At 40.8% G+C, this 15,353-nt stretch overlaps 1 protein-coding gene across 5 annotated transcripts in view; it reads right to left on the reverse strand.

Moving 5' to 3' along the window:
* Positions 1-15,353, reverse strand: part of ncam1a (neural cell adhesion molecule 1a) — a 261,066-nt gene that overhangs the window by 16,027 nt on the left and 229,686 nt on the right. For 3 of the 5 annotated variants that reach the window (XM_079356703.1, XM_079356704.1, XM_079356705.1), the window contains exons 14-15: positions 12,741-12,865; positions 11,727-11,907 (exon numbers count right to left, since the gene is read on the reverse strand). In XM_079356703.1, the coding sequence (XP_079212829.1) occupies positions 11,727-11,907; positions 12,741-12,865 (306 nt within the window). Of the gene's footprint in view, positions 1-3,896; positions 6,465-11,726; positions 11,908-12,740; positions 12,866-15,353 lie in introns of those variants that run through there. The other 2 variants (XM_079356707.1, XM_079356706.1) reach the window with 2 other exon arrangements.

The raw sequence follows: 15,353 nt of genomic DNA on the forward strand, positions 1-15,353 counted from the left end.
GGGTCCCAGGTGTCACACTCAAAAGGTGCAAACCAATAAGGAACCAATGAGGGAACACCCTAAAGTCAAGTCTGTATGTGAAAATCTCCAACTGGTGCCCCAGACCGGTCAATACTTACATTTCATCCTCGATGTCTAACCGTTTGAAACTCAAACACAACGCCCTCTTTCATCAAGTTAAAAAAAACTGCATGTTTGATCATGATGTATTTTGACAAAAGGAAATATGTTACCCAATTTATTTTTACCCAGCACTGAATTGTAAATCATTCAAATACTTCTGCTGGTATTAAAACTCTTGACTGCTGAAAGTCTGTACATAACACTGAACTGTCAACCTCAAGTCTGTAGATAAATGTTCCCTGTTCTGTGTACTTAATTCTCCCCTTTGTTCTAATTTGTAACTCCATACTCTTCTTCTTTGGAGCGCTGCATTGTCAGTGTTTGCTTGATGAAATGTCTTCAGTAACATCCATCAGATCTCAGCCACAGTGTGGCACTGCATCCCCATTATCATAAGACGACCGTCAGACTCTTTCTTTGGGCATGTGGAAGCAGACTGATGCTGACAACTTACTCTCTCCCACTGATTAGGATCTCTGGAAACTCCTCATGCTGAACCTTTCAGTTGCTCGTGAAGCCACACAGATTTTTTTCTTTTTGACTTGGAAAATGTTGAAATGTTGGCTCGTTTTCAAGAGGGAACGCTCACCACACCCTGACAATGAGAAATGGAGCGAGAAGTCAATTAATATATGGTCATTTTGTCCTGTCAGCAATATTTGTTAGGGGATATAGATAGCCTCTGTCCCACACCTTCCTGTCAGCAGGTGGGGAGCCATCTTTAGCTTATGAGCAACAGGAATGTTTAATTCTTGACAGCTGATTCCCTCCAGCACTCCAGAGCACAATGCACTTACACAAACACAGAAACTTGCAATAAAATCATTTTTGACTTTTATTTATGTAGCTACTGTATTCGTTTAATCCTACGCAACACCAGGAGAAAATAAAGACCTTTGAGGATGAAATTTGAGACTTTTTAAAAACCCCTCAAACTTAAACCTTAAACACTTAAACCCACTTGTCAAAACACCCTCCTCTCTAGAGTGGATGCTCTCGCTGGTCACCATGTGGTAAACACTGTAGCTTCAGTGTTTAGCCAGCTCTGCATGGGTCTGTAAAGCTTTCTGCGTTCTAACCTCTCTCCATGTTTCAAAAGCATCTCCAACATTGATCCTAGTTTGAGCAGCTTCCTGCTGCTGGAGCTTATTAGAAACATGCAGAGGCTTTTTAGCTCGGGTACAATCACTTCTATCTGAAGCAGTTCCACTGCCCGCTTCCATCGCTGCCACACCTGTTGCTTTGCCTGGGGTTGTCCAACACCAACCGTGTGGGGGGCCGTCTACTTCTCCAGTCCAAACAAGACCATTCAGGACCAGAATCTAAACTTGGAAGGAGGGCATACTGGTTGCTGCATGGTATCATAAAAACCAGCATTTTAACACAGCCGTTTCCATAATGTCTGATGGTATAGTAAATCTTACATATTGGGCCTTTAAGTCTTACTCTATGTATTAAAAACAAATCCTTTCTGGAAATGAAGGGTGTAGATAAAAGGCATGAAAAACAAACAAACTCTCTCTTCTATTACTGAATAAACTAAACTTGTAGCTTCATTATTTTTGTTGGCGTTAATTGATTCTATCCAGACAAACATCTCATTACCCACATCAAGATAAATAAGAGAGGATGTTTTAACTATGCAAAGAAAATGAGTCCCGAACTGGTGAACAAGGACAGCAGCTCTGTTGTCTGTATTCAGCCGACGACTGTCCAATTTGCTTCAGGGTAGAACTATTCTGTTTGTATGCAACACGAGTACCTCTGATGCACACACTCAGATGAAGATCCTGATTAGCAGAAATGAAAATCACTCAGCACTGATCAGCTCTGTCATTACTCAGTGGGCCCTGATGAACAACAGGAGGGACCAACAAGTGACAAGGAACACCTCCAGGGTGTCTTAAGCTCTTATTATCTGTGTGGCAGATTTGAGTTCGGATTAAACAGCAGTGTTGAACAACCTGAAGGAATATGCTCCATATTTTAGATCCAAACCATGGGGAAAAAGATAGACCAGTAGCCTGAAGAAAACTCCTCCAGATAGAACTTTTTTTGAGGGGTGTGAAACATTCCTTCAACTTAAATCTTCTTTTTACCTCCAGGTGGATGTGCTTGATTCAAGACAGCGTGCTTTATGTTGCCTCTGTATGATAAGTCACAGTCAGAGAGCCTCTTGAGAAACAATAACCCCATCATTTCTTTCAAAGCTCTTTAAGTTTAAAAAAATCAGATGGTAAAAAAACCTTTAGCATTAGCCTTTTTCGAAGAGAAGTGCTCTCTGCTGCGGACTGATGCGGCTTCAAATGAGACCTTGACTGTTCAAAGCACACAGATGTCTGAGCACTTAAAACTAAGACGACAGGTATGGTCGTCAACCAAACAGTGAACAGTGGAGTAGTGCAGGTATTCGGAATAGGCCAACTTATCTTGTATTCTCCATGGGGTGCACCCACTTTAAAACCCCCTCTGAACACCAATCATTGATTGACAATATTCAGTAGTATGCTGCTAAATTTTTTTTCCAAGAATGGTAATAGGATCATGACCCTCTCTGATCTGACTGCCGATTATAAACTAACTTAATATGCGAGACTCGTCTTACATGTCACGGTTTATAACAGAGGTTTACTTTCTGCTGGACGGACACTTAAAAAATATTTGAAGGAAAAATTAAGAGAACAGTTACCCCACTATTTTAGACGCCACTCCACCACTGGGAATAGTGAATGAAAAAGATGCATTTTCATTGAATCCTCTCATGAATCTCTTCAGAAACACCAATCTGTGTGCACCGAAATTGTTTGTTTTACGGTCAGCTAAAAATCCTTAAAATGAACGTGCGTCTGTGAGTCTTCTGTCATGGAGAATGCCTCTCAAATGAATAAGATTCTCGACGGAGAAAACAATCACCAATCACATCTGTCCAGTTACTGAAAATGTATCAATGCTTTATTAATTATCTCACAATAAACTGTTTGCAGATATTGGCTGCAGATGAATCCAGTCCTTCATTTATGCATCGTGTCCTCTCTCATGACTCTGCAGCAGCTTCGCAGGCTTGTAGAGCAGAGTGTGGCACGAATGTTTGAACAAATGGAAACTGTAGAGACTGCCTTGAGTAACCTACACTGATACTGACATCTTTAGCAATCATTTTCCAATCTTAACAATTAGCTGTTTGCATTTCTAAACGTATATGAATGCACAAGCTTAACAGGTAGAGAAAATAGTACCAAGAAAACCAACAGAATACAAGAAGTTGTTGGATCAGTTTGTTGTAAAGACAACCCTCTGGTTTTGTCTGTCGTGAAGGCAGAACATGTGTGCTAAAGAGACACAGAGCTTTAAAGGAGTGAGTCAGTGTGGCTATACTGACAGGGTATGTGATTACAGTTTTAATACGCCACATTTCCTGTTTACATACATGAACTAGCTGCAACCGACTATGAGCAGTAACTGTCCTTTTTGTACAATAAAGAGCATCATGTTGCTTCGGGACTTTTTTAATGCTCCTGAATCGAGGCATTCACTGCCCTCTGGACATCAGGACGTCGAGTGCTCAGGGCGTTTTGAAAAGTTAATCTGTGTGAGTGGTTGTACTTTTTATTTTATCATTGTTTTCACATTTCTCAGTTTTCCATGTGTGTTATTAACTTATATTTCTTTTTCTGTTGTTTTGATTGTATTTCATTTATAAATGAGTTTGACGTTTCATGTCTGCCGGTGTCTCATCACTTACTCCTCTTCCTCTTTTGTCCAGTTTTTTCCCCCCCCCCTTTTCTATAGCTGAATAATTCCTCTTTTATTGTTTTATTTCATTGACAAACTTTGGGTTTCACAGCAACAATTCATGCCGCGCCGAGCAGTGCGACAAGAATGAGAGCTGTCACATGGGGCACCCTGAGGGAGGTTTCCTACTGTCTTTGTAAAATGTGTACATTTCAGGCCCTTGCTTTTTGTAAAAAAATTGTCAGCCGTGAAGGTTCCCCTATAAAGTCTGAGGCGTTCAAGCAGTTTCCAGCATCGCGTCTGTGTTGACGGCTGCCTCCCCTTAACAAATATTCTAATGTGATTAAACTGATGAATGCATTAGCTTGTTTAGCTTGTTGTAACATTTGCCCAAACAGTCATCACTGTCATGTTGCAGCTGCACATTGGCTTTGTTTTGTTTGTTTAGCTTTTTAGATTTAAAATGGTAAAGTCTTTCATTTTGTGCCAGGTGGTACAACCTTCAGCAACATGTTCAAACTACAGAGCTTTGTCTGTGAATGATTGGAACGGTGGGTCTTACTGCTGTGGATCAGACGACGTAACAGTACCCTGAATTTGAGTTCACTCAACTTGTGAACAAGTTTCTGGACAGAAGCTGTTTTTTTGCACAGCTGGTGTTTCCTATTTTCAATAGGCTGGCTGAGTGACGATACAAAAAACAAATCCTTGTCTTTAACACAGCTCATTCGGGTGATTTTTTTATTTGAGTTTCCTCGTCTAACTTCCTGCCCGGGTTGTTCTATTCTCTCCAGCTTGACGCGTGCCTGAAGTTGAAAATAGACTGATAGAGCGATTTGAAAGGAAGCCGAGCGCAGGCACTAAATTGACGAGAGTGGCAGCGAACTACTGTGTAGTTCACGGCACATGTGTGAATTGGGGGCAATATCTAGAGACTACAGCGTTTAAATAATCGTATTTCTGTTAAACTCAAAGTTTGTATTTAATCAGCTGGAAAATAACGCTTTTCTAGAGGAGCCATCGATTAAGAGAAAAAGAAACCAAAGTTGAGGAAGCGGTGACTTTTCTATTTCAGTTTAGCAAACATGTTTGCCCCTCTGTGTAATGTACAGTTTACCATTTGTTCAGTTTAAATTGCATATTGTAATCCCTTCAGTTTGGCTAAAGCCAGGCTTCTCATCCTCCAACAGTGGTGTGAGGTGAAATGTAACACTGGATGCAGAATACAGACATTTTGTTATAGCTCCAGAGGAACAAAAGATTCAGCTCCACAATAGGTTCTTGAACAGTTGGTTAAGCTCCAGGAAGCCGTCGCTTTCTTGAAAGAAAAGGAAACACAATTTATTTCAACCCTACAATGGTTACATGGAAACACACTGATATGTACTTACAAAAATGTCTCAGAGAATAGAATCATTTCACAATATTATTGAAAATGAACTTTTTAGTGTTGAACGGCTGTTGCATTTATGTGTTTTAGACATTTCTCTGCTTTCAGGTAAAAAGAGAACATGGTCCATTAAAAAACAAAACAAAACAAAAAAAAAACAGCTGATCTCTCTTGAGGGTCAGTTTGAAAAGATTATGTACACTTTGTCACAAACATGATTAGTTTATCTGCACAACTTTCCGTACTTTCCGACAAGGTGGTTACATAATAATGTATCTGAACGTGAGCAATATATCATGAGAAAGAAAGAAAGAAAAAAAAAAGTCTTGACAAATGAATTCTCGGACCAAAACCAAACCAACATTTCTCTGTAAATGTTTGCCTTCCTTCGCTTTGTTCTACGGGACACTTCAAGCTTGTATCCAAAAGACAGAAATGAGGCACAGCATGTACTCTTCACCTGGTTAACACATTCATAATGCTTTGACTGGGGCGCTTCAAAGCAGCTGCATAGCACATTCATGAATACTGGATCATGCCTTGTGACAGCTTTCATGCAGTGTTCATGCTTTTGTGTCATCTCTGACATTGCAGTGGAATGACGTGTCCAGTTATTAGGCAAGAAAACTCCGAAATAAAAGTCTCTTTACGGTTGCCATTTCTGGTTAGCACATTGTAGACACATAATCAGACGGAGTACGCAAATTATTCTATTGATCATCCCTCTTTAAGATCACTTTAAGGCATTATGAATGTGTTACTAATTGCATCTAAAACAAAGCAGCAACACTTTGTCTAATTCAAAAGAGCACCCAAGTCCAATTATTAACCATAACACTCTTGTTTTTTTTTTTTTTAACCTCTCTGAGTCTAGTCATATTCAACATGGAAACAGATGAAAACAAATCAAAAGCAGGATCTAAATTCCCCAAAAATCTGAGAATGATGCAAGTACTGAGCACCCTGTAATAACGTCATGAAACCAATGTCTTGACTCTTCATCTTTTTTTCATTTTTTTTTTTTTTTATATCTTGTGTGTGGCTGCACAAGGGGTCAAAAAGGCATAGAAAGCAAAGGATTCTGGGCCCGCAGATTTCAAAGACTCAGATCATCCTCTTTCTCCTTGAACCAAATCAGTTTATGAAAGACAGAGCGCAGTCAGGATGGACAGCAGAAGAGCTGCCAGACTGTACGTCACACATCGGCAACCCAGGGTCGCTGAGGTTATGGACCGACCACAGGAGACGCATATAGAGTTCAGTGTCCACATCAGAGTTTGTGTGTCGAAAAATGAAAATCAGTGAAGAAAAGTGTGAGAAGAAAGAAAAAAACAAACAATTTAACCAACAACAAAAAGAAACAAAAGAAATTTGTGTGTATGGCAATGTCATGGTCCGTTGGTGCCCAAGGAGATCACACATGGAGACAGGAAGTGGACACGGAGAAGAAGGGAAGCAGAAGAGAAAGAGGGGGGAAAAACAGGGAGAGATAGAAAAATAAGGTCAGAAATACAGAAATACAAGTCTGAAAGGTCATCAGAGACTGAATTGAGGAATAAAAAAAAAAAGTCTAAGTTAGAGGATTAAAAAAAAAAAAGTCATAGCTTGTTAGTAGCAAGGCAGATGACACGTGGTGCATGGCAGGCATGAGCGGAGGAACACAGGAACGAAGGGAATGGACGATGACAAAAGAAAGGAAGACGTTACAAAGACACTGTAGTCCAACCTCTTTGAGCTCTAGTTTGAACGAGGAGACTTTTAGATCAGTCATGATGCAGCAGCGATTAGGGGACGGCAGATGACAACCTGGATGTAAGAACGCATCCACGAGAGTCAGGCGCTAAACTCTCATTCATAATGGCCAGTGGTGTAATGTGAAGTGAATGCATTCTCACATGTGATCTAAGAGTCACATTGATCCACCTTAATGGAGAGACGTGAGACAAAGGCTGGAACTATAAACTCAATGATGCAACATCCAATCAGAAGCTCCCTCCTGAACCTGGAGAGCTGTGATTGGTTGGCTGGTGCAGCATTAGCAAACAAAAGCAATACACAGAAATCATGCGACTATGAAATACAGATTCAGCATGTATCACTAGTTTATACAACTGAATGAAGATGCATCAATTTAAAGTTTACAAAGAAACAAATGTGAAAGAATAAAGAAAACATCTTAACATATCTAAGATCCTTATACTGTAAAGTGGGTGATGTTTACAGTCCTCCAATCAAGTAATATGGCAGGAGAGGGCGTGCTGTTGTACTGAACATCAGCTCTGATTTGATATGGTCACAGGCATGTGGCGTGCTGATATTCAGAGTATCAGAAACACCTGAAGTAGGATATTTTATTTTATACGAGACTTTTACAAGGGACACTGATTTATCAGTATTTGGATTATCATCTAGGGTTTCAACAATACAACTAGCTCTGCAACCTGATCAGAACTGACCAGCTGTCAGGTAACGAACGTTGTCCTGCATATTCTGTTACTCTGTTAAAGTCTCAATCAAGCATCTAGTGAATAAGGAATCTGTTGATGGTTGCATTGGTGGCCTGGAGGATTCTGAGGCACCAGCTTGTTTACTTTTAAGTTAATTTACTGCCTTCAGTAGATCTGAAGTGGTATGACATATACAGTTGATTCAAACGACTAGAGTACATATAGAAGGCCAAAGCAATTCAAACACATGCTGACTGGAACAAATGTTGCTGTTAACTTGTTACTACAAAGAAAGCATGATGCCTTTATATGAAATGCATTATCATCATTATTATTAATATTATCTGGACCTGTGAGATGTGAGTTTTGTTCACTCCAATCTGCAGCATCACTAAGACGTCTACGACTTTAAGCAGACGTATGGTTGGTGTACATATGCAGAAATAAAAAAAAGAGGGCGGAGCCTTTTTTCACAGAAGGGCGACTTCCTCAGCTACCATTACACCACTGGTCATTGCAGGGGAGAACGACCCATGCAGAACCACACATCCAGAACAGAAGCTGGTTATGAAGGTCAAGTCTATGACATGGATGAATAAGTGATGTCATGTTATCGAAACTGCAAAAGTTAAGAGCTGTAGTTTGAACTCAATGTCAGCCTTAGCTGGGGAGATCTGGATGGATCAGCTGTGAACACCTGACACCTCTGCGTGCTTATTAGCAAATTCACAAAGATCGTTTATTTTAACTATTGTTCTTTTTTTGTTGTTGCACGATATAAATGATGTTTTTATCTCTCCTCAGCTGGGCAGCATTTTGTCCTCCGAGTCTGTGGCATGTAAATGCTGCCCTGCTGTACCTGCAGAGACCACAAACTACACAAGGCACAAAATCTCAAAGCTTGTCGATAAAAAAAAAAAAAAGATTCTTCAGATCGTCTTTCCAACACGTCTCTTTTTAGAGATGTCTCATTCCACTAAACATTCACATCCTTTTGAAAGATTTGTCTCTGTTGCATTTTGTATGCATGACCACTTTCTGAGGAACTGCATGAACTCTTGGTTTTGCAATTTGCGTCACAGTGCCGAATCAGTGTGTATTTACAGAGGAGCAGCTGTTTTAAGGCAGCGTTACCGAGAACAGCTGTGAGACCTAATGGAATTAAGTGCAGATGTTGGAGCTAAAAATAAACCTCAGCAGTTTTCCACATGCCTTGAAGTGTAGAAAAAAAAAACACAGACCAGCAACTTGGAGGCAGGAGGAAACACAACATAACAAAAATCAAATTAAAGTAATTAAGGAAATTACAGGGGGTTGACTTGGATGAAGTCCATGTGAACTTCTGCACTCGGAGTATTTAAGTGATCCAAACCTCCCACTGCTATATGGATGTTGCCCAGCAAGCGCATGAAAAAGAAAATAACTGGTTTCTTTATGGGCCATGCACTGGCAGCCATTGCTTTTTAAAGGTTTCCAGTAAAGAGCACACAAAATTAATCCAGCAGCAAGAGACACCATGCAAAGGCTGTTTAAGGGCTGCATCCCCACCTAACCAGGCCACACAGCGAATATTCAGGTCAGGCGTGGAAGAGTGAGAGGGGGCTGATAGAAAGAACGAAGATAGAGTGGAAATGGAGAGTAGTGTACCTGTAACGTGTCTAATGACAGAATAAGAATAAGACTAGAGAAGATATTGAACAGAAAAATCAAATGTTTCAGGGTCACCTGGTGACAGACTCTGGTAGTACAAATCAGCGCTCTGTCATGGGGATATTTTAGCTTCATCTTTGTCCAACGGGAAGAGGTTGATGCATGCTGTCAATCTGTATATAAAGTCGATGGGTATTACAGGGAAAATAGTTTGTATTAATTTATTTACATTTTATCGAAAAACTATTTCACACCCCGATATCTCCACCAGCAGAAAGCCAGTGAGGAATCCTATTTTACAGATGGTCCATTCACACTTAGAGATTAAGACAACATTGACTTCTTATAAAAATAGCAGTTAACATGTTTAAATATTTCTTGTAAAAATGAATAATGTTTTTTTTTGTGTGCATCTTAATCTCCCCCTCTCACGCCTGTGTCTGTCTATGTAAACTATAAAAATAGATCATACATTTATGGTTTTCATTCGAGACCTTATTCATTCGACTCCTGGGCTCTGCAGGTTGAGCTGAAATTATTCAAACAGGAGTGAATGCTACATTCATGGTGGACCATTTGCAGCTGTGGATTAGTTTAGGGATTAAGAGGGCATCATTAGAATATTAAAATGAATCAGAAAAACATTACAAGGTTCATACTTTTTCTATTCATGAGTTACTGTTAATGGAGCTTCATTTCTTCACAATGCATCACACTGAAAAACCTGCATAATATTTAATCGATTTATCTCCGCTAATGAGCCTGAGCGTGAAAAAGAATCATGCATCTTAAACTGGAACACAGAAAGAAGATGATCTATTTTACACTATACTTTACAGAAGTGTGTCTCTTTAAGTCTGTTCAAATCTAGTTTTTTATTTTTGGTGCCATTAAGATTATTTGACAGTTATAAGGAAAAACGTTTGAAGCTTAAATTTGTCTTTTGTGAGAAGAACAAGGAGAGTCGAGACAACCCTGAAAGTTGAGTGAACAATGTGAGAAAGAGATGACGTTGCAGAGAGAATGAAAACATGTCAGAGTTCTCATTGATGGAAGTTGTGAAGGCCGTCGGATGAGGGAGACGCTGAACCTGTTTCGTGGCGAGGGTAGAGTTGCCGTGGGGATGCAGCCCAAGTTCAAATGTGCACCTTACACACAACACAACAACAACAGAGCAAAGGCCGACCGTGACCACCTGGGTTCAGAAAGTATTTGGTGTGAAGTGTAAAAAAAGTGCTCTGGGCCTGACTGATATCTGCCCAGAAATGATTGCTCACTGCAGCCTGTGCAGTGACGGATGCCTTATAGAAGCTTTTGAGGAGCGGGAGAGCATAGCACCAAGTTTTATCTGCAGCAGCAGCACATCAAAGAGGAGAGAAAACTACAGTGAACGTGCTTCTGCTCCTTGTATGGATTCAATAGGCGCTGTTGAGCCGGTGAAGCCTGGCTTCTGAAATTTTGTGGAGTGAGCACAATGTCTTAAAATGCAAATGAGGAGCTGTGTGCATGACAAACAAAGCATCCTTTGACTCCTTGAAGGAAGGATTAGCTGGAAGACACAGGACTGGAATTAGACGGGAGTTTAGCTGCTACAGAGTGAAGCTACGTAGCTACAGGTAAGAGGCAAAAGCAGAATAAACTTTAAATGACCCAGGTTTGGCTTGTTTACTTCGACTGGTCATGAGGTTAATCCTTTCATCCGCCTTGAAGGCACACGGCACTTGAACAGCTTGATGCAACTGTAAACTTTTTCATTGCTCCATGGCATGGAAATAGTTTAAGAGGCCTGTAAAGCAACAACTCTTCCTCAGACTTCACTCTGTAGACCTCAAATTCAGAATATAAAAAAATCTAAGTACAACTCCGACTCCAGTCACCTTGGTGCATTAATATTGCAGTGCCTACTTTGCATTTCAGAATTTCTGCTTATTCCCTAAAGTTTTATCAGAAAATGTAGAGTGTTCATATCATCTGTAAAGGCAGCAATATGACATGCAACGCCTCGATGCTTTAAGCAAATAAAACCGGCCTTGAATTTGACTTCACTACATCACATTTTGTCTTTGTTACAAGCTGCATTAATAAGGACTGTAAAAAAACAAAGCACCTCCCACACACTCGGCAGGCAGAGACAGATGATCCATGTCAGACCCTACAGCCAGCCAGCTTTGAATAAGAACCTGCCAACAGTCAAGGATCCAAGTAATAGAGTTTTCTGGTCACGGTGGAGGCCTTTGTGCACTGTGGCTGGTGTGTGTGTGTGTGTGTGTGTGTGTGTGTGTGTGTGTGTGTGTGTGTGTGTGTGTGTGTGTGTGTGTGTGTGTGTGTCTGTGTGTGTGTGTGTGTGTGTGTGGATGCTCGGGTTGGGATGATGAGAATAGTACCTGGGATGGTGGTGGGCTCTGTAGCTGTTCTGAAGGAGAAAATGCCCGGCTCTGACTTCCCCTGCTGGTTCTCTGCCACCACGTGAACCTCGTAGTCCGTGTTCCACTCCAGGCCGCTCAGCACTGCATATTCACTGTTATGAGGGAGGCGGATCTCTGGTTTCCAGTCAGAGACGTGCTTCTGAGGAAGGAGCGTAGAGGGGGCAAAAAATGTTAGACGGTGGACCCAAATGATTTGGAAGTGACATCACTTTACTCAGATCCGTTTAGATTTAATCATTGAGAGGTGAAAAAGAGGATTTCTGACTGAAGACGTTTAGTTTGAGCACCTTCAAAAAGAGATTAAAATATACTCAGTGATAAGTCATACTTGCTTAAATTTTTGGTGCGTTGTTGAAAAAGGTTTTTTTTATTGTGACCTTGACCAGGTGTCTCGTCACAGAGTTTTTAATCTTAAAGGTCACCTATTATGCAAAACAGACTTTACTTTTTTTTCTGACACTAATACAGCATGTATCTCTAGTCTGTCTACAGACTGTCCAGTTGTGGAAAAAAAAGTGAATCCTCTCCATCTTTCGCCTGCTCCACTTTTTAGATAACGCATGCTCAAACAGGCTGTTGGGGAGAGGTTTCCCTTTGTGACATCACAAAGGGCAGTAGCCCCTCCCCCAGATGGGTGACACTCCCACAGCTACGTGTCTGTTCTGCCCTCTGAGTCTGTAAACAATAGGACATGGAACCAGAAAGCCCGACCCGAGTCCTTCCAGAGAGGGGGCGTGGTCACCCACAGCTCATTTACATATTTAAAGCTACAGACACAGAAACAGCCTGTTCTGAGCAGGGCTGAATTAGAGGGGTTTATAGGGATGATCAAATACAGGATCAGAGTGGATTTAGAACAAGTCACTTCACACACACGTCAGTGATGAGGACAATACTGCATAAAACATGTAGGCCTATTGATGGACTTGGAAGTTATTTTTTATGTGTCACCTCCCTGCCCAGTATACTCACAGCCTTGTATCTGATCAGGTAATGTTTAATGGGAGAACCACCGTCGTCCTGCTTGATCCAGTTGACCTTGAGCACATTGCCCCCGTTCTGGACCTTGCCTTCTAGTTTGGGAGCACTGGGTTCCCCTGCACAGGACAAATCAAGACATTCAGATCAGTTGATGTAAGTATAACTAACCTTAACCTTATCCTCTTCATGCAGTTTACCTACTTTGCTTCTAACCTTCTGTGTTCAAGTGCGCTTGTTTCATCAAGGTCAACTAAACTCAAATTTTAATTGATTGAGAGTTTGACGAGTGTAACTGATTGCTTCTCCGGCCGATAGCAGCTTTTCTGCTGCTTTACTAACAAGAGCTGCAATCAGAGCAAACTGCAGATGTGTAGGCGGTAATCACAGTGTGATTAAGGCACCCTTTGTTGTTCTAACACAGAGAGTTTGATTCTGCCTAGTCGTTGCACTAAGCTGTTAATGGATGAGAACACAGACAGTAAAATGATCAAATCAAATCCCTGCAGATCACTGCTACAGTACATAGGACTCAGATTCAACAGTACATACGATCATGTGTTGATAGCAGTTTCTACAACACATCAACACTGAGTAATCTCAGGGTTGCTTACGTAAATACAGCATATTATAAACCCTGCAGTGGCACAGCAAAGTGGTTAATATTGTGAAAGACGAGTTTATGTTAGAGCATTGAGGAAATTATATGTAATGACAGCAGCTTTGTTGCAAACACGTTGCAGGAAATAAAACGCTTTTAGCTCTATCTAACATTTACACAACAACTCCAGACATGGACAGGGATAGAACGAGGGCAACGTTCAGGTGAGTTTGTGCTTTCAAAATACATTCAGCTTTTGTCTATATGACAGAGAAGACGCATTACACAGATCATACCGAGAGAGAGCGTGGAGCATCAAACCCAACGAGCTAAGACTTTGATGTGGATGTACTCATCCTTTAACAGCTTAAATCAACATTCAAACAAAGAGGAAGTTCTTTTACCTGCTTCTTATAAAAGGTCTGGAGATAACATTGGTTATGAATTGGCCCTTCTGTGTTAAGACCACGTGTCCACTTAGCATTTTTTTCCCGTGCAGAAAAGCACTCTGTTACTTTTTACTTCATGTTTTACATTTTAGAAACGGAGTGAAGAGGATGTGGGTACAAGTAAAGATTTATAGGCGTCAAAATCACAGAAAATATTATACATTTTGAAAAGAGCGCTGGTGATGTCAACAGCGCCTTTCTGAAAAGGTAAAAGATTTAAGTTCTGCGCCCCATCGACGGCACCTTTAATCTTTACCACAGTCTTTCCGTCATCTTCACAAAGATGTTTTTGGGTTAAAAGTGAACTGAACTTTAAACAGCAGCAGATCTAGACACCACCTGATAAATCATTATTTATTGATTGGTTGTTTGGGGAGGAAATGTTTAGTCATCAAGGACACATTTGGATGGGAACATCTCTTTGAGGGCAGCTTGAATGGACAGAGAGCAGTGTGTGTCGAGGTTTGACGCGGCTCATTATCAGCTCTGCTCTCCTGAGTAATGACCGCCGGGCCGCCTCATAATGAGTCTGTTGGCCTTGATCAGACATGTTAGTCTATTACTTATCATAATACGCACACAGTCTGTTGGGAGGGAGGAGGTTGAGGTGTTTTGTATACACTTGTATAATGATGTTGGCTTTAACTCTCATGCCACTGCAGGGAGTGTAAGGTAGAGGGCTGACAGTGAAAATCAATTATGTACATAGTGGCTTCACACAATTAGCCTTGTTATTATGTTATTAAGGAGACTACTTCCTGATTGTACAGCTTCTGGGCTGTGCTAGCAATCTGACAATAATAGCACATACGTTGGTGGCAGAAAAAAAAAATATCCTCATAAATTACAAACCCACGACATGATGGAGAATCAAACGTGCTTTTTAGGGTAATTAATTGAGTTTTCAAAAAAAAAGGAGGATACATTAAATTGAAATATATTCAGCATTCATGTTTACAGACCATATATTACACATTTCAAACGTCGTTGTTAGAGTCTGTGGTGGATTATCAAACATGCATGAAGGCACTTTTTCTTGCTCGTATGTAACCATCGGAGCACACATTCCACTGAGTGAGCGTGACAGAGGCTGGAAGTGAATCAGACAGTGTTTGTTAGTGAAAGCAGCAGAAACATGGTGTCGGGGAGACATCGGTACATTCAGCTCTGTTATTCACAAGCATCATTCGGGGTTAGCTTATAGTGTCTGAGGCTAAAACAGAGAAAAGGGAGGTTAGAAGAAGGACGTTCTCATGCAGGCTGGACATGATGGCTGCTGTTTGATACTCTGAGGGGGAAACACGCGGAGCTCGACCAACGACGTGGTCGGTGTGCTTCCACATGGAGCCTCCTGTCTAAAACAGCATCCTATCTTTATCTTCCAGCGTACATTGTGATAAGTGAACTGAACAAGAGTTGTGAAAATGTTTGAAACTAATTTTTTTCTGTCATTACATTGATTGATCCATTAAATACATAATTCATTTGGATGATTAAGAACAACAATGACGTGTTTGGTCAAAAATGAAATTCTGTCATTCAAAAATCACTCTTTCC

This window comes from Symphodus melops, assembly GCF_947650265.1.
Source record: "Symphodus melops genome assembly, chromosome: 11".
Lineage (NCBI taxonomy): Eukaryota > Metazoa > Chordata > Actinopteri > Labriformes > Labridae > Symphodus > Symphodus melops.